Source organism: Manacus vitellinus, unplaced genomic scaffold (assembly GCF_001715985.3).
Source record: "Manacus vitellinus isolate BGI_N305 unplaced genomic scaffold, ASM171598v3 scaffold_16_pilon, whole genome shotgun sequence".
Taxonomy (NCBI): domain Eukaryota; kingdom Metazoa; phylum Chordata; class Aves; order Passeriformes; family Pipridae; genus Manacus; species Manacus vitellinus.
The window spans coordinates 15,262,279-15,282,514 of record NW_021939189.1 but is presented as its reverse complement, the minus strand read 5'-3'; the positions used below and the strand labels follow the sequence as shown (position 1 = coordinate 15,282,514).

Sequence of the window (20,236 nt, the reverse complement as noted above, 5' to 3'; positions counted from 1 at the left end):
TGAATAAGAATTTAAAACAAGCATTGTTTGCTCTTTCAGGTACTGGGTGAGACAGCAATGGGCTGAATAAGAGCAGGAAAGAACACACAACAGGGTAACACTGTGTGTCAGCTTTGCTACCCATAAACATCTGAAGAATCAACAAATTCCCCCATTTCTGTAGATCTGTGAGTCTCTTCACTTCATCAAGGAGCTCTTTAGTGAACACCATCTAGAATCCTTCTTATACAGCAAATGTATAATGCTGAACTCTTGTCTAGCTTAAAATCATTAATAGAACAATTTCTGGTGTTTCTTATTTCCCTCATCCCTCTGTTGAGTAGGAACAGTAAGTTCTCCTACTCCTGGATCCATTGCACTGATACATCCAAATTGCTTACATAGTTTTGAAAACTTAAAATTTAACTGTATACTTAATATACTTTAAAAATACCACCTCTGGTCATATTACTTTGTTGTCTACAGAAATAATTATCTTCTGCTCAGGGATCCCAGGCACGGGGGGTGTACTGTATAATTTCAATTTTTACAGGATTTTATCAGTGGCAATTTTCCAGGGCAGATCTAGATATCATTTGGACCTAAAGGAATTTAATTCAGACAGGCATAGTGTTTTCATTTCCATTATCATTTTCATTTCCGTTTCTTCTTTTGAGCATTTTTTTCTCTCTTTTTTTTTTAAAGTATATGGTACCTGCATTTTAAGTTTCCTTAATATGCACCAAAATAAAGTTTTATTATGCTTGATTTGCACTGTGCCATTTCTTCTGAAAGTTGGATGAAAATCTTTGAAATTCCACTGCCCTATCCAGTGACCACTGAGAACTAGAAAATTACTTATTACATTCTAGATTACCTTTTCATTAAATTTGCCTTCCTTGGGCTTTCCATGGGGAAAGACAAAGACTCCCTGGCCAATTTAAAAGATTTCAGGACACCTATGAATTCTGGCCCTATTGGGTTTAAATGAATTTTAATTATTCGTGGCCCTTTCAAATTAATCAGGCTCAAAATTGTGTATAACAATACGAGAGACAGGTCTAAAGAGAAAAGGTGAGAGAACAAGCTGCTGCTTTTCCACGCACCAATACTAGGAAGGGGCCAACAGGAAACACTGGGATGTCCTGATAAATCACCCAACTGTTGGCTGGCAGTCACAAAAACCAAACACTAACTTCTCACGAGCTGCAAGCTGACAGGATGCTGTGGTTAAAACACACTGACTCTATCAGGCTACTCAAGACAGATCCCCCCTTGCTTTTAAACACATGTTAACCACTTCCCAGGGGGCAGGGCCCACAACATTTCTCAGGTGCTGACTGAACCACTGTTGACTCCAAAAAGGCCCCCAGAAGGGTGCATGGTGAAATCTATTTAGCTAACTTTGACAGATTTAGTTCAGACCCTCCCTTCAGAAGCTGTGACATTTCTATGGTGAAAGCACTGTCTCTAGGTCCTGCAGCTCTGTGCTTGGGTCTCGGGAGCACACAGTGTGGAAAAGCATGGTAGTCTTGTTATTGTTTCCTAGGCATCCCAAGAGCCAGATGGACATGTGGAGCAAGCTGACAGCAAATCTCCCTTGAGACAGCCCCCTTCCTGTCCCAGTTAAACAGGCCATACTCCACCTCTGCAGCCTGAGTGACTCAGTCACAAAACCAGGCTGCTCTCACAGCACCTTCCTCTACTCTGTTGCTCCCTTTCCACTCTGGCTCCTGAGCCCGAGTTGACTTCTCTGCAGGTATTGCCCAACACCTGTATTTCCCTCTCTGGGACGAAGGAGGCAGAAAACACGCTGGTTCAGTGCAAGGGCTTGTAGGGAGAGAGGCATCCATGGGAACAGGAGAGTTCCCGCTGCAGTTCCCATCTCCCTGCAGACATGGACAGGTAACACCAGACCAGGCCAAAGCTTGGTGTTCCCTGTGCTCCAAAGGTGATGGATGGAAAGGTGGGAAATGCTGTTGGAGCAGGCCCTGCTCCACCAGGACCATGATTTTCCATCTTCCCAGCTCTTTTCTCCCTTCACTTGGCTTTTCCCTGGAGCTGTGGTATGCCAGCACAGGCAGCCAGTGCCTCCCTTAGTCCCTGAATGCCCAGGACTGGACACAGAGAAAATAACAGGAATATGGAAATCCCTGCACTGGGAGCTTGTGGTGCTCTGGATTAAATCTTGGATTTATAATGTTAAAATTGTAGGTGAGGTGAGGCATGGGGTCTGAGGAGCGACAGCAGGGAAGGGTGGGAATGGGTGGGGCTGTGGCTATAAAAGGAGTGGGTGGGGTGGTGTCACTTGATCAGTTTTTGGGGTCACAGGGAGAAATCCAGTGCTGCATTTGCAGAGCTTGGAACTGAGCCCAAGTCGTGTGATTTGAGGCTCACAAGCAGACACCCAGTGCTGCGTTTTGGGGGCTCAGAACCGGGCTCACTCAGAGAATTTTTAGGGCATTGGACAGGTGTTACCGCCTTCTCTCTTACCTTTTGCATTATGTGATTCCCCCTTGATCAGAGAAGGCATAAAATAGAGCAGGAAGGGGAGCTCGTTTCGTTTCTGTGAGCTCCAGGCTTGAGACGGCAGCAGAGTACTTTGTTTTCAAATATTCCTACCAAACACAGTCAATATTAAGCTCCTTGGGCACTTTTGGATCTTTCTGTGCTGCTTCTCCTCTGATCTTTTATCTGGGAAGCACCTCCCTACTGGATGGGTTTTTATGCTTCCAAATTTTTTTTCTTAGAAAAGCAATCAGGTCTGCCTGCAGGACAGGAACTGGGGGAAGAGGGAGGGAACTTCAACCCTTTGGGGGGCTGCCCTGTCTTTATTTTTTTAGCAGAGCCCCTTTTTTTTGGGGGGGGGGATGTATATACGTCAATGATATTATTAAAGACACGTGCTGCTGTCACCTTTCTGGGGGTGAGAAAAAGGGAGGGGATTGGAACTTGGGGGTAGATGATCACATGTGGGGCACCTCGATGTCACTGGGAGAGCAATGATGCAATGGAGGAGGAGATGAGTGGGGAGTCAAGGGGGTCAGGTGAGATCTCCCCAGAAAGGGAGGTTGCAGCCCAAAAATGCCAGAAAATTCATAGGGAACGTGTGTGAAATACTAAAACCTTTAAAGTTTCTCATTTTTATATATGTAAACAAATATTATTAATTCATATAAAAATTATTTTAAAATAAAACCCCGTGCCTGCTATATTATATACAGGATTTTAGGATATAAGACATTCTGAATACGGATCTATAGGGCTTGAGAATACAAATGTAACTTTTGAATACATATATATATGTATGTATTAACTAACAAAGGGCTGGAAAATGTAAGGAAAGATGATCGATATGAAGGCAATAGGAAGAGCTCTGGGTGTTGGGAGGTTTTTTTCTGTCCCCTCTCACAGTCCCAGCTCGGGACCTCGGCTGGGACTGGAATCGCCGCTGTGGTGAAGGCAGGGACTGCAAGTGTTTGGTGACTCGCGGGTGACGCCTCCTGACCGAAAGCGGCAACATCGAGGTTCTCTGAGAGGGAAAGGGAGGGACAATTTTGGGGTAAAACCTGAGCTAGTCAGGGGATGTTTTAGGGAGTAATATCTGACTTCATGTATAGAGGCTGACTAGACACTGGAATGGGCTGCCCAGGGAGGTGGTGGAGTCACCGTCCCTGGAGGTGTTTAAAGAACGACTGGACGCGGCACTCGGTGCCGCGGCCTGGTTGACACGGCGGTGTCGGTCACGGGTTGGACTCGGTGATCTCAGAGGCCTTTCCCCACCTAATCCGTTCTGTGGATATTGGCACTTCCCAATTGCTCACCGGCCTGGGAGCCGGGCGGGCGGGTACGTTATTAATTAACACCGCAGCAGCGAGGGCTATAAAGCCGAATTCCTCAGGGAGCACGGGTGATGAGATAAGTCCGCCCCCTCGGCCCGGCGGGCCGGGCCGGGCGGTGTCAGGGTGGATCGGGCGGGGCGGGGCCGTGGCCGGGGGCGGGGCGGGGCCAACATGGCGGCGGCCGAGGCGGCGGCGCTGAGGGTGTCGCGGCAGGAGAGGGAGCTGCGCTGGCTGGCGGCCGAGGTTGGGCGGCTGAAGGAGCCGCAGGAGCCGCTGCTGCCCTTGGGTGGTGGGCAGCGCGCAGCCCCGAGCTGCATGCGGGCGCTGCGGGCCGAGAACGAGGAAAGCTGCGCTATGTGTCCGCTTGCTGCACACTGCGCCGCAGCCTGGGCGGCCCGGCTGGGCCGGGCGGCGCCGGGCGCAGAGCCCGGGCGGCCAGGAGGTACCCAGCCCGGGGGCCGAGGCGGGGGGGTTCCGGCAGCCCCGGCGGGGAGGGAAGGGGCTGGGACGGGGCGCTACTGTGACCCCGTCAGCAGCACACAGCGGGGGTCGCGGTTGCTCAGGGGGGGTCGAGCCTGTCGCGGGTGTCCGCACGCAGCATCTGAACAGCGCTCCTGCCTTTGCGCCAGTGTCACAGAATCTGAGAACGGGTTGGGTTGGGATCATCTCGTTCCAACCCCTTGCCGTGGGCAGCGACACCTTCCACTACACCGGGTTGCTCAGAGCCCCATCCGACCTGGCCTTGAACATTTGCATGGATGTGGCACCCACAGCCTCTCTGAGCAACCTGTGCCAGGTGTGACAGCACTGAAAGTTGTTGCTGCTCAGTGCTTCCACGGTCTCTCTGGGGAGGTTTTGCCAGTGATAGTTGTAGTAGTGCCATTGGGCACTACTTTACCTGGCCACTTTACCTGCTGAGCGGTTTTGCTGTGTCTGCAGAGCATCAAAAAGATGCAGCTTAGATGTGTCATGAGAAGTCTTTGTACTCAGGACATTACTTATTCCCCTGGAATTGCCTTTTTAGCCCAGCGTTGTACTGGTCTGGTTTGGTTTAATGATTGCTGGGAAAAGTCGTAAAGACACAGCAGGTGCATACTTTGTATTATCACTGTTTCAGAAAGTCTGCAGTGCAAGTCCAGCTGATGCAGTGAATCAAAATAAAGAGGAAAAGAAAAAAGAAAATAAGGCTGTGAATCAACACCAGAATGATGTAAGTGGTTACTTTATACTACATAATAATAGAAGAAGGAGTGTTGTTTGACCAGGTTCAGAAAGGGTGCTCGAATCTTAAATACTTTGCTGTATTTTGAAATCCCAGTTTTTGAGAAAAAAGGCTTTCTGTAGCATAGAGGAAAAAAACCATTATTTAGGAGCTTCATCTTCTTTTAGTAGGGTTACTTTCACATTCTTAGATCTCTACTTTTAATGTAAGAAAACGATTTGGGTTATTGGGAAATAAAGGTCATAATTCTGCAGTGCCTAAAGAGAGTGAAGGTTCATGAGGAGTTAAAAAGCGTGATGGCTGAAAGGATGTTGGCAACACTGGCTGTAGTGTTGAGCTTAATAACTCACCTTATGTTAAACTAGAGTAACCTTCACATGAACTATCTTCTTTGAATCTGATGCTTGGAATGGACTGGCAGAAGTGAGGGCTTGGTGGAGTGATTCAGATTTCTCTAGGACACCTGCTAAATGCAAATTCTGGGGCAGGAATATAGGCTGCTTTCTGAGGTCAAACCCACAAAGCCACTTAGGCCCAGATTAATGAAAGTGCATGGAAAATTGGAAAGCTGCTATAAAACAATCAGAAAGTTGGATGAGACTATCCTGTGTATAATTATTTACAAATGTTTTACTGCATTTTAGTATAAATTCTAGTACAGTGAAATCTGGTCCAGGTTGGGACCTCTGGGGATGCACCAACACTGTGAATCCTTTATTTCTCTCACAAGTATGTATGTGTATAATCTGCTTTATTTGTTACAGCTGCAGTGTGGGCCAAGCTTCATAGAAGACAGACTGAAGCTTTACGAAGCACTGAAAAAAGAACATGATGCTTTGCTAGCTTACAGAGCAGCCAACCAGAGCCAATCTATCAAAATTACCCTGAAAGATGGAACGATGGCTGAAGGGGAATCTTGGAAAACCACGCCGCATCAAATAGCTGTAGGAATAAGGTAACCTGCAGATTCAAGGAGTTGTACTTTTGCAGTGATGAAACTGTTACTGTCATTTGTGTCTTACCTTGTGAAAAATATGTCGTGGTCAGTGGATGGTGACTCTCTTAAATTTGTTTATTTGGGAAGCACTGAAACTTCAGCTTAATGCAGAATAAACAGGTGGTTGAAATTACTGTTCTGAGTGATAGTTGAGGTTCATAACACTTGGGATGATAATGCTTGCTTACAGTTAAAGAGTAAATCAGTGAGAGTGCTAGGAATTAATAGAGACATCTGAAGTTCTGTGAGTTACCAGAAACAGGAGAACCTGTTGTACAAAGCAGTCCTTCCTCCAGATCCCCAGCACTGAAAGCTGTGGAATGAGACTTCTCAAGACCTTAAGGTTCTTTACCTTAAAAGTGGAAAAGTGTTTAAGACCACCACAGAAACAAAAATTTAAGGTCTTCAGGTGCTACAAGATGTAGGTGTGATCTCACAGGGTTTAGAAACCTAAGGTCTTTTACAGATTGAACCTAAATCTTCAGGTCTCTTGTCATCTTTTCTGGTTTTTTAGTCAAGCGTTGGCCTCGAATGCAGTCATAGCCAAAGTGAATGGTGAACTGTGGGACCTGGATCGTCCACTGGAGGGAGATTGTACTCTAGAGCTGCTGACCTTTGATGATGAAGAAGCAAAAGCTGTGAGTAAACACTCTCTGGTTTCTGCTTGATTAGAAGAACTAATGACATAAAATTGATTGCAGCATTAGGCTTTTAAAATATTGAAATAAAAAAAAAAGCGACAAAACTTTAAAGTAATGTGTTTCCCATGATTCAGCAAAGATGAGATACTAAGTGCCTATAATCTGAGAGTGAATAAAATCTTGGTGTTCTTTTTATCCTTCTCTTTTACATAAACAGGTTATTTCTCAAATGAGATCATACAGAACATCTTGATTTGTATGCTAACTTGAAATAGTTTAATGTCTTCTAAGATGTGTTTTGTGGTTTGACTCAGTGCATCTGAAGATCAGACTGTGAAAGCAAAGTAAGACTGTCTTACCGTTTTCTAAAAATTGTCCAATATTATATTTGAGTCATTGATAAAATCTTCATCTCCTTGTACTGGCACTGTTTAATAAAACCTTAAGTAGTCATATCTGAGTCAATTAAACTATGAATATTCTTGGCAACATGCCCAAGATTTTTTTTTTAATGGGGTTCAGTCTGAAAGCTTTGTTTATACACTAGAATTAGACTTCAGTTTTGTCAAGGAATTATTCACGTGATTAAGCTTGTCTTAGGCATTTCATGTAAAGGCTTTATCTTGTAGCAATGGCTCTCAATTAGTCCAAATTAATAGAAACTTCAAACTTAAGACTGGTTGTTGGCTCCCCTCTGCTGACATTTCAGGTAATGTACTTTACAGACCTATTAATAAATGTACTGAATGTGAACAGTGGAAGCTTAATTGGCTACATTGTTTTAGGTCTGATTAGTGTTGCATAGACTTTTGACTGGAAACTAACTTAAAAATGAACAAGGTACAGTAGGTACTGAGTTGATGGGATAGCACACAGGTATAATCACAATCTTTCAGACTGAAGTATGGTGGGCCTTTAGTGCTACATCTGACATTATATCAGTCATTTAGAGTACTTCAAAATGAGAACAGGAAATTGTTTTAGCTCTCTTAAAATTTAAACAACCTTAGTTCCAGTCTGTTTCCCATCTGCAGATATACTTAATGGTTTGGTTTTTTTCCTTTTTAGTTACACAATGCCATTGACCCCTTGGCTTGCTCACCTGACTTTATTTGCAGGTTTATTGGCATTCAAGTGCTCACATCCTTGGAGAGGCCATGGAAGGATATTTTGGGGGCTGCTTGTGCTATGGACCACCAATTGAGAATGGATTTTATTATGACATGTATATTGAAGATAGGTAAAATTTCAGTGTCTTAGAACTTTTATACTCCGTATTGAAGCTCAGTACTAGAATTGTTTTGTTCTGTCAAGTTTCTGCATGTTAAAAGTAAAATTGTGTCTCTAATGTGATTTGAAGCTGACAGGTCAGTCTTCTGTGTAGACACATAAATTGAGTGTGTGTGTATATTTAAATTCAGGAGCAGTGTTCAGACACCTGCTCTGTAAGACTTGCAGCTGTTCAATGTTCTGTGGAAAAAATGTAGGGTGGGTAAAACTTTGTGAACTTCTGGGGACACAAAGGAGATGGAAACCAAACCCCCATGATTCTTCAAGGAAACGAAATCACTTGTACCAAGGGCACATGTGCATGTAACTTGTATAAGTGTTTACTACTTTTCTAATCCTTGTGCACAGCTTTACAATTCTGTTTTTTCTTTGTTTATCTTTCTATAGTCAGGGAGAATACTGAATCTGCATCAGCTGATAAACAGACTCCTGCAGCTGGGTTGAGCCTTTCCTCCCCTCCTTTTTTTTTTTTTTCCCCTAAATCATATGTATACTTCAACCTGAAGGTCTTCCAGACATTTAATCATGTCAAAGACTATTCTAGGAATGATTGCAGTGGGTTTGTTTGGGGTGGTATTGTTTGTGTTTCTGAGTTTAGTGTCTGAAAATAGAGTTGATTGGAAGAAACTAAGAAAATACTGTGACAAATCACAACAACACATTTTTATGGTTTCAAATTAGACCACTAGAAAGTGGTTAATTGAAAAAAATGGGAGTATCAAAATAATTAATTTGTATTTCTTTTGCCTGTGTCTTTTTGCTTAGAGGTGTGTCTAGCACTGAATTCCCACTACTAGAGAACCACTGTAAAAATATCATAAAAGAGAAACAGGCTTTTGAAAGGCTGGAAGTCAAAAAGGAGACGCTGCTAGACATGTTTAAGGTAAATCTTTTGAGTAGCTGTGGTTCTGGTAAAATGATCTTTTAAAATGTAAGTTTTCTTAGAATTCTGCATGTGACTGACTCATCAGAGTTTTACCTGTCTAGTAAAACAAAGAAAAAGAATACCATCCTTTGCCCCCTCTATTTCCTCTCAAATGTTAAAAATAATTTTTATTAGTGCCTGAAAACATTTTGATTACACAAAAACACCTCAGGCTCAATGAGATGACAGATAAGTACACAAAAGGCACATATTCCCTCTGGCTCACTTGCACAGACAGGCCAAAAAAGACTTTTGGGTTAGCCCCCTGTTTTATACAGTGAATATTGCCAGTCTCACTGTGCTGTGTAATTCAGGTGGTACTTGCCATCCTCAACACACCCTCGGGGGACTTTTTGTCCCTCCCCTTGTTTTACAACTCTTCTGAAAGGATGTTGAACTGTTGAATACAAGTTTTTTTTGTTTTTTTTTTTTAGTTGCAAGTGTCTATTACTGATGCACTTGCATTATTAATACATAATTTTAGAAGAGAATTTTGTTATCCATTTTATTGATATTTCTGACTTTTCATGTTTCCACACGCAGTATAACAAGTTTAAGTGTCGTATCCTTAATGAGAAGGTGAAGACACCAACTACCACAATATACAGGTAAAGAAATATACTCCAAAAGCATTATGAAGTATTTTTATACTTAGTTTATTTAAACTGAGAGGAGAATAAATTGGTTTTTTGTTTTGTTTTTTATTCTGACTTCTGAATTCTTGTGTGATTGGGACTTAAGTTTGCAGTTAACATTGCTACTGATGTAAAATGAGATCTTTTCTCTGCTGGGACAGATTAGGTCTCAATTTGTGGGCAAATGGCAAATCCAGTTTTTAGTCATTCCCTCTGGTTTCAGTCAACTGATTAAAGTAAGTTACCACCCTTGACACTGGATTGGTGCATAGTGGATAACACTAACTCTTAGCTCACTGTGGGATGAGGAACCAGCTTATTCAGTTGCTCATTCCAATCAGTTGGAAAATGGCAAAACCATTTTTCTGTTTGATGTGCATAGTTTGAAATCTCCTGGGCAACTTTAACACGAAGTTCACATGTGGAACTATATGAATTGGTAACTGTGCTATGATGCTCTTGATAATAGATCAACTGTGCTGAGCATTTACTGAGTGAATAAACCACTTCAGGTGGAATTCACAGCTGCATTTAGGGTGCACTGAACTTGCTGCATGTTGCATATTTGTATTTTTAGCACGAACTTGTCACATTAGTGACTGTACAGAAAAATGTTGGAGAGTTTGGAAATGAACACTTTTTTTCTCTTGGCATATAGATGTGGTCCACTGATTGATCTCTGCAGGGGTCCACATGTCAGACACACTGGAAAAATTAAGGCCCTTAAAATAGTTAAGGTAAGTTAAAATTAAGTATGCATCGAAACTGAAATAAACTAGAGTACAGTTGATTTGTTTATATATTTATTTCTCCTGAGCTGATTATGCTAGGGTCCTTTTATTGTTTTCTTTGTTTACTCTGAAAATAGTCCTTCATTTGTTTGCCAACTCCCCACTGTACTAGTAGAACTACAGACTTTAATCATTTGTCTGCATCCAAGGTTTACTGATTCTTGACTTTCATGGTAGCACGTCAGTGAAAGTTAACAGCATCTTTTTTTATCAGAGTATTAGTGTAGTAACATGCATGTTTAGACTGAAGAGTACTGCAAAAGCACTGTAGCTAGTAGTGACTAAATTAGCCGTGGAAACAATTGTCCCATGCCCAGTAGAGAAGTGCAGAGCCTAAGCCCACGTGGCAGTGCTGCTCCAGTATCTCCAGCCATCACTGCACCTGTGTCCTGGTTGGAGTCTGTACTTGCTGTCTCATCTCTGTGTGAGGGGTGTTGTGAGCATGCTCTGTCCTGCAGTAGATGGACATCCAAGTATTTGTTGTGTCAGAAAGTACTAATTTGACCTTGTCAGATGGTACAGGAGGTAAAGTGGATGCTGGCAGATCTGCAGGTGCTGCTGTTAAAAGATGGCATTGCTTACAGGAAAGGCAGAGACAGTGTTGGCAGAGGCCTCTGGTTTTGTGGTGTAGTTTAAGTTATTCCCAGATGCTAATTTTGGTAACCTTATTAGACTGACCTCATCAGAACATTAATCATAGTTGCTTTTGCTGGCTTCCTAACTGAAGTGTATGGAACTCTGAATTCCAGGGATTACATATTAGATTGTCAAAACAGCTCAGAATTAACTGTGAGAGTTAGGTTTGTTGTGTCTTTCATGTTTCCACACTGCATTATGTTTTGAGTGTAAACAAGTGCTGCTTTTTAGCTGCTATAGCATGAAATAATGAAGCATGATGTAAGTTGAAACAAGGTACCTAAGTAGAGTAAAAATATTCCTTGACCAGTCACTTTTGTTTGTCATCTGTATTAATATGCTGACTGAAAGGCACTGCAATATCTTTGTGTTATAAACAAATGCTGAAAGACTGCATATGAATCTCTTGCCAAGGAAAAAAATAATAATGTTTGAACGTGTTAATGTTTATCCCTCCTTTCCTTGATATTATGTAATATTATCTTAAAGTCTGGGTTTTGTGTGTCAGAGTTCCTCTACATATTGGGAAGGAAAATCTGATATGGAAACTCTGCAGAGAATATATGGAATATCCTTTCCTGATAACAAAATGATGAAGGAATGGGAAAAAATACAGGAAGAAGCCAAAAACAGGGATCATAGGAAAATTGGAAAGGTACAGTATTCCATTGTCTACTTATTTTATGCTTCTATAATACAATTCATTCTCTTTCCATGTTTTTTAGTTTTGGTTTGTTCATTCTCTTTCCATGTTTTTTAGTTTTGGTTTGTTCATTCTCTTTCCATGTTTTTTAGTTTTGGTTTGTTTCTTTTCCATTTTTGGCAGTTTGAACGAGAGCTAGTTCTGTTTGTTTCTTGGTGTTGCTTACATTTTGAATTTTTCTTCTACAGACTCAGCTTGTCACTTGCATATGAGTATTAAACTAATGTTGGGAAGAAGTTCATGGGTTTAGTCCCTTGGTTTAGGGAAGTACATCTTAAACCTTTTAATGTAGAGTCTACCTAAACCACTGTATTTTTCATAGTAGAGATAATTTATTTGAAATTGTATAAATAACATGGTTTGGTCTGTCTTTATTATAGGTATAAATAAAGTTTACACCTTTGCTATAGTTTTGTTGAGAGGGTGGAGCTATAGGGAGGGTATTTGGGAAAAGAAAGAAGCTTTGTGGATATGTAAAGGCATGATGAGCAGTACAGGTGAAAGCAGGGAGACATTTACTCAAAAAACTGTTATGTTCTGCAGTTCTATCTGAATTGTTGTTAGAGCAATCTGGTTTTAATTTACTTAGGATCAAGAACTCTTCTTCTTTCATGATTTGAGTCCTGGAAGCTGCTTTTTCCTCCCCAGAGGTGCCTTTCTTTATAACACACTCGTGGATTTCATACGGGTGAGTATATGGTGATGTAACTCTTAAGAAATTTAATATCAGTTGTCAATCTTAAATTGACATTCATAGCACTGAACTATCCACAGAAAAATAAGTATCTATGTATATAAATATTTACCAGATTTTCAGTGTGATTATACAGATCTAACCTTTTTTGAAAATAGTGCAGAGTGAAGCTGTGCTTTTCCAGTTGTGCAAAACTTATAGTAGTCCTTTAGTCTCTCTGTAAATTGCCATCATAATAACACAGTTTAAAAGAATCAAGCTTTGGCTTGTCAAAACCTCTGTAACCTTTTAAATGGTGAATTTGTTCTACAGGGGGAATATCACAGGCGTAATTTTACTGAAGTTGTGTCTCCAAACATCTTCAACAGTAAACTCTGGGAAGCTTCAGGACACTGGCAGCACTACAGTGAAAACATGTTTTCTTTTGAGATCGAGAAGGAGACTTTTGCCCTTAAACCCATGAATTGTCCCGGACATTGGTTTGTACTCTTAACTGGAAAACTTCTGATTTTCCTTCATTTATCCTTTTTGAGGCTGAGGAGAATAAGTGGAGTATTAATACATGTTGTCATGTATGTTCACAATAGATTACTAAGCTACTGGGTGTGTCGAGGGGGCTTCTCTGACAGTGTCCCAGAAGTGAGTCTGCCCTAAGTGAGCTAGGTTTGTGCATGCTAATACTAGTCTGTACCACTAGTGAATACAAGTTGTTTTGGGTAGAGATAGGCATCAGATGTGCTGTACCAAGAAGGTACAGATGAACCAGTCTTGATTAACTCTTGCAGTGTTTTTTTTTTCTAGGTGGTCTTCAGCAGTACATTCTGAGTGAAACACTTTTTCTGTTTGCCTGTCTTTTAGGGTGCAAACAACCTGAATGAATAAATGCTTAAAAATGTGATTACTGTCTGTATTGATCTTGGTTTATTTCTGTGTTGTCTTAAATCTCCTGTAAGAAGGATAAAAGGAAGGCTCTTTCATGTTCCTTCTAGCTTGATGTTTGCCCATCGGCCACGATCCTGGAGGGAATTGCCTCTTAGACTTGCAGATTTTGGAGTTCTGCACCGAAATGAGCTCTCTGGGACTTTAAGTGGCTTGACTCGTGTAAGGCGCTTCCAGCAGGATGATGCTCACATCTTCTGCACAATGGAACAGGTAAAGAAAGACAACTCCAAAATACCAAGCACCTCCCACACCCCCACAAGTCAAAACCACCCCAAACAAACCCTTTCTTCTCCCAGTGCAAACAGTAAACAAGTAAAGAAGAAGAAATCCCTGAAGTATTTCAACTCTAGCTTCTTCCATTGTGTTGCTGTATAGCATAACGGTGCTTTTGATGGTTTCTTTTGGTAGGTTTAGGTGCTTCCTTCTTAGATATTTGGTATTCCATATTTCTTAACTCTGCAATATTACTGAACTCAATAGCCTGTTGGACTTGGCTGCTTTGTTGCAAGTTTCTCAAATAGTAATGCCGTACTCAGTGTTCTTTACTTTATTTTTATTTTTTTCTTTAAAGTTACAAAGCAGAAAACAGTATTATCTGAGGGATCTTATTGTTTGTGAATTATGTAGTAAGATTTTCTATATGGAATTTTTCCATTTAGAAAGATGCACTGGGCAACTAAATCCCAAAAAATAATTTATTTTTTTTTTTTACATCTTCCATCCGCCCCTGCAAAGAAAAAAAACTGTTGACCATGTTTTGTTTTCTGTAGTAATGCTGAACAAATACTTCAATTTGGGTTTGTAGGATGTGGGTTTTAATTTTTTCTTATTTAATGGACTCTGTTATTCTGGTTATGATGAATTCAGTAGTTTCAATTACATTTTTATGTAAGTAACTTTTAACTAATATATTTTGGTTTATGTTTAAGATTGAAGAAGAAATTGAGGGCTGTCTTGATTTCTTGAAGTCAGTATATGCTGTCTTTGGTTTTACTTTTCAACTACATCTTTCTACAAGACCCGAAAATTACCTTGGAGAGCTAGAGATCTGGGATCATGCAGAAAAGGTGATTCATTTAAAAGCAAACAAACAAAGCAACTCCTTAATATTTGTATTTGCAGAGGTAGATATTTAACTGAGTTCCTTCATGTAGAATAGTGAAATTGCTTACCTCAGATCCTAAATATTGTCCTGAGTGGAAATGCCTGTTGAAAAACATCACATTAGATCTAAAGTTACTGTATAAAAATGAGAACTTCCAGGTTCTTACTTAGCCCCTTATCTTGAACTGGTTAAATTTCTGTTTTTTTTTTTTTCTGATTAATCACACAGTGTACAAGGAACTACTATTCCAAGGTGTTACTTGTCATAAATGAACAAATGCTTGAGCAATAGGGGTTGTGCTGCCTGTTGGCTGCCTTTGAATTTTAAAGGCAAATGCTTTGACTTCCAGTAATGAGAAACCCTGCTATACCTTCTTTAATTACTCTCTCACTTTTTTGATTAGCAACTTCAAAACAGCTTGAATAAATTTGGAGAGCAATGGCTTTTGAATCCAGGAGATGGAGCATTTTATGGTCCTAAGGTCAGTGATTCAACGTTTTAATATAACTTTGGGGTAGACAAGAATGCAGACATACTGCAGGCAAACTGTATTTAGTAACTGTGTTATTTTGCTTTACAGATTGATATTAAAATCAAAGATGCAATTGGGAGGTACCATCAATGTGCTACCATCCAACTTGACTTCCAGCTGCCCATTCGATTTAATCTCACTTATGTTGGGTGAGTGGTTAAGCTAAATAGCTTTCTCTTTTAAATGAAATAATGAATAAAAATAATCATAAATGCTTTCATTATCTGTAATTCCCATTATGTATTAATGCTGTGCTGCTCATTTAACAAATGGTTAGCCTGGCAAGGAGAGTCACAAGCTTGAAGATATTTCCTCGATGTAACGATAGCTCACTTTAGTTGAAATGCTGGTGAGTGCAGGAAAATCTCATCAGCTGTCTTGTCTGCCAGTTCTGAGGACAACTGATCATATATAATGCTAAAAAAACCTCAGCTGAGTCAGTTTTCACTTTCAGCCCAGTCACAGTGTCTCCTTGGAAGAAGACATACCATACAAATTCAAACATGCCTTAAGGAGCTGCTATGTTTGTACTAAGTACTTCTTTGTTTTTATTGGGTAAAACTAGTTAACTTTGAACATAAACCCAATACAAAGAGTTTTTAGTGAAAATCTCACTTTGGCTTCCAGCTAGAAAGATGGATTTTTATCCACTGAGGAGATTAATCTTAATATCATGTTAACTCGAATACACATTTGTTTTTCTTGTAGTGTTTGTTTTTTGCATATTATCAAGATATCGATAGGGAAGACAGAATAAGAATCTTTGTTACTTTTTGGTCCTGCTGCATGTTCTGCAGTAGGTGCCGTAGCTTTTTAGTAGGTGATGGTACTGTTGCAAACAGCTGGCTTTTTTTTTATTACAGTATTGTAATTTAAGCAAAGTAATGAACAGGTGAGGTTCAAAAGGGCAGGTAAGGTCCTGTGCAACAAAATAAAAGCAAGTCATAGTGGAAGAGAGAGAGCAAGGAAGAACATAAAATATTAAAATGCACAGAAATGGTGCTGAGTCAGTCGAGTGTCTTTTCAAATTTAAGAGTTAGTGTCTATGCCACTGGCCATAGGCATGATTATTTTAAGTCACTGTGATTATTCAGTATTCCTTTAAAAGCCTAGATGACTTAAAGGGCATTTTTAATAAAAAGAGTAGATTTTGCCTGAGTGTAACTAACTGAATTTTGTCCATCTGTTAAAAGTAGAATCAAAAAACACTAGTAGGATTACATGTGTGTGAACTAAGACAATTTTATTTTTTAAAAAAATTTTACTTGCTTTTTTTTTTTCAGTAAGGATGGCGACGATAAGAAAAGGCCAGTGATTATTCACAGAGCTATTTTGGGATCTGTGGAGAGGATGATAGCTATTCTAGCAGAAAATTATGGAGGAAAATGGTATGTAGCACAAATGGACTTCTAAGAAGTGTTTAACAATGTAGAAAGTGCAGATCCTTCCTGATGTCCCATGTATTATAATGGAAAAATAATATCCCTAGAATTTTCTCCAAATTAGTAGGTAAGATTACAAGAAAATAAGTCCAGTTTTCTGGTCTGAGTTGTAACTAGTTTGTTATTAGAAACTCAGTTTCATGAGACTGCAGAAAAAAAGCAGAAAAATGCAGAAATAAGAATTGTAATTGAATGTGTAAGTCCTGCATTATTTTTGTTCCCTTTTTTCTTAAAAATCATGCTTTTGTACTGGGAAGATGTCAGACATATGTAAAGCACTTTTTTGTATATATACATGAATATATATTTGTATATATATATTTGTATATATAGACATGAATTAGTCTTAATATATGAAATATTTTTTGTACTTCTGAGATGGGTTGGTTTATCTTGAATAAGCTCTGAAGGTATTTTTTCATGACTGTGTTTAAAGTATTAAGGAAGAGTTAATTCTTAGTTTCAGTCACTTATCTCTCTGACTGTTCACTTTTGACTGTGAAGTTAAAAATGAAAATTATGTGAAAAAAATTCTGTTTAAAAATGTGCAGTCTGCTAGGAAGAGAACAGAAAGTCCAAGTTCTGCATTTGTCATTTTACTGGAATCAATCCATTTGCTGTTTCACGTGAACTTGAAAACACGAAGATAACGTACTATCCAATGTAGCTAACGTAAAGATTTCTACAAAGTAAAGAAATTATTATTGTGGAACACAGCTGTGGTTATGAATGCAAGTGTCAAGTGCACATTTATCCCATGTGTCCCTCGTGCTCTCCAGGCCACTCTGGTTGTCCCCACGGCAGGTCATGGTGGTGCCCGTGGGACCGACATCGGAAGAGTATGCCCAGCAGGTGAGAGCAGGGCAATTCTAATGGATCCTCAAGGACTTGTTCCAGAACGGAGAATGAATGCTTTAAGGAGTTTGAAGATGTATTTGAGGGGGGGAGAAGTAAATTTTTCAATATACAGTTTCCCGTCTAAAACTTGTGTAAGCCTGAGTAAGGGGTATGTAACTTTAAGTGGTTTGAGTTCTGTTATTATGGACATAATTATTAAAGGAAAAAACATTCTGGATGACAACTAATGCTTCATTTCACTACTATCAGCTTAAAGTGGGGAGGGAGCCAGTTTCATCCATTTCCCACCGTGTGTATTCTTGACTACATCACTTTTGACCATGGTGGGTTTTACCCCTCTCCCCTGCTTCTAATACAAGAATAAGTGGTTTTGTTCCTTCTGCTTTTTCTACTTTCTCAGACTTATGACACATTTTTAACACTGAGCAGTGTAGCTGCCTGAGGACAGCAGCACATATTTGATATGGACGTTATCTTCCAACTGTAGTCCTGCTAAGCACTTAAGTGTGTGTTCAGTTTTCTTCAGATAAAGTCATTGAATTCCTTGCAGTGATTCATAAGAGCAAAATTATGCACATACATGAATTAATTATTGGGAGAGATCAGTAATTATAGGATGTACAAATGTATGTTTTAAAATATATAGTAATACTGAGAGTGTTTTGGTTTGTTTTTTTTTTAGGTTTGCAACCAATTTTTTGAAGCTGGATTTATGTCAGATGTGGATCTAGATCAAAGTTGCACATTAAACAAGAAAATTAGAAATGCTCAGCTGGCTCAGTATAACTTCATTTTAGGTAGGTAATTGCAGCATCTTGCATTGATGAATATCACTTAAGTTTTAATGTTAGACATGGAGTTTGTCTAGAGACTCATTTTGTAATGTAAATAGTTTCATATTATGTTCTGTGTCTTGCAGTGGTTGGAGAAAAGGAGAAAGCAAATAATGCTGTCAACGTGCGAACAAGAGACAACAAAGTTCATGGAGAGATTTCAGTATCTTCTGCTATTGAAAAACTCAAGAAACTTAAGAGTTCACATATTCCAAATGCAGAAGAAGAATTCTGACGTTGCTGTTGGGGAAAAAAATAATATTAGCTGCCCGTGGGAAATGTTTCTTGTGCACAGCAGTGATGCTCATCTGAGAGAATTTTCAGTTAATGGATACACAAAATAAGCCAGTGTAGCAATGTTGGTGCTCCAGGAAAAGCATGAGAGGACAGATGCACCTGCCAACTCCTTTAGCAATCCCATGAGTTTCCAATCTGCCTGAGTCAGAGAATGCTTGCTCAAAAAGTCCTACGCCTCTAATAAGATCTGTTGGGTTTGCTGTGGAAGTAAATCAGGGCTGCATGACCCCCAGGAACAGGAGGCTGGGAAGGGCAGTGGCTGCTGTGGGAATGCTGAGCTCCCTCCCTCACAGGGCAGGTGCACACCTGTGTTACAGAATGCAGAGCTTGGCGGTCGGTTGGTGCCTGAGGAGCAGTTTGGTTTAGGTTTTTTTCTAGCTCCAGATTGTAACAAAAAACTTTTGTGGGGGGAATAGCTTGGTTGTTTCAGAATCTGTTCACAGACTACAAATACTTTGGTGTCTTTGGAAGTCTCAGTGAAACAAGGCACTGATGGAGTTGGTGTGATAACTGGCTGCTGCAAAGGTGGTTGCCAAGAATGCAGTTGAATTACTCCCCATATCTGTGTGTCAAGTGTTTTATTTTTTCCTGTGTTTGCTGTTGATTTGGCTTTTTCCTAAAACAAAAAAACTTCGAAAAACCTTTCTATGTGTAATTTATTGTTGCATTTGCTGGGGATACTGAGAGCACTAAGAAGGAGCAGAGGACAATTCTAATATTAAAACAGCATGTTGGAATTTAAATTTGCCATGTTTCTGTTTTGTTTATGCTTATAAATGATTTTTAAAGTTGCCACTGCAGATAATTGAACTGGATTTTTTCTGAGATTTTTACCATGATTTCTTTTCGCTTTCATATGCTGTTTTCTAGTTGAATGGCTTAGATAGTTTTAAATGTGTTGCTCAGTTATCTAAGCTATACAGCTGTGATTTAAATAGTTGTGATTTAAATGCCACAGCCATAAAGCAGAAAATACTATTTAGTGCATAAATGTTACAGAGATGCAAAGCTTGTGTTTTACTTCTGCCTGACACTTGTACAGACTCGTGTTTAATAGGCCTTTGTTTAGTTTGGTATTTGTTTGGGTTTCTGCATCTCTTTTTATCTCCTGCTTTTAGAAGAAAAGGAAAAAAAATAGAAGGAATGAGTGGTAGGAAAGCTTTGTGTTCCACTTAACAGAATTAACGGTGTGCAGAGCGTGATTTTTATTTATATTTCTATATTTCATGTATAAAATCGTTTGGAGTAGAGCTTATGTGATGCATGTGTGATATATTCATACTGCAGAATTCAACTACTGGGTTCGTTTTTCTTACAGTGAAGTTCTAGCTTTTGCAAGTATCAAACTTTTTTAGCACACATGTATCGATGCTCTTGGCACTTCAGTTTTCATGTGACATGCAGCAAGGAGAGAGGTCAGGAACTACACAGAATGACAGAATAGTTTGGGTTGGAAGGGACTTCTGGAGATCACCCAAGGCAGGGTCACCTGGAGCAGGTGACACAGGAATGTCCAGGTGGGTTTGGAATGTCTCCAGAGAGGGAACATCCAGGCCCTCCCTGAGCAGCTGTTCCAGTGCTCTGCCACCCTGAACATAAAGAAGTTCTTCGTCATGTTGAGGGAGAACTTCTTGTGTTTTAGTTTATGGCCCTTGCTCCTTCTCCTGTCACCCAAAAGAGTCTGGCACCTTCCTCTTGGCACCCGCCTTTGAGGTACTTATATGTATTGATGAGATCAAACAGAAATCAGTAAAAAATAATGTAAAGTTTCCTACAGGGAGAAATATGCAGAGAGAAGGGCGGAGGGCCGAAAGCAGTGCCCGGCGCCCGAGGGGCGGAGGGCCGAAAGCAGTGCCCGGCGCCCGAGGGGCG

The 20,236-nt window shown here is 40.1% G+C and overlaps 1 protein-coding gene across 1 annotated transcript; it reads left to right on the top strand.

Moving 5' to 3' along the window:
* Positions 1–3,992: 3,992 nt before the first annotated feature.
* LOC103760620 (threonine--tRNA ligase, cytoplasmic-like) lies at positions 3,993–19,614 on the top strand. The gene is made up of 19 exons (XM_029958800.1): positions 3,993–4,349; positions 4,939–5,031; positions 5,808–5,998; positions 6,555–6,678; positions 7,800–7,921; positions 8,737–8,854; positions 9,440–9,504; positions 10,190–10,268; positions 11,467–11,613; positions 12,251–12,349; positions 12,668–12,834; positions 13,345–13,507; positions 14,227–14,364; positions 14,806–14,883; positions 14,983–15,083; positions 16,218–16,322; positions 17,156–17,228; positions 17,917–18,031; positions 18,154–19,614. The coding sequence occupies exons 1-19, from the start codon at positions 3,993–3,995 to the stop codon at positions 18,300–18,302; spliced, it is 2,484 nt and encodes an 827-aa protein (XP_029814660.1). The 3' UTR covers positions 18,303–19,614.
* The last annotated feature ends 622 nt before the right edge of the window (positions 19,615–20,236 follow it).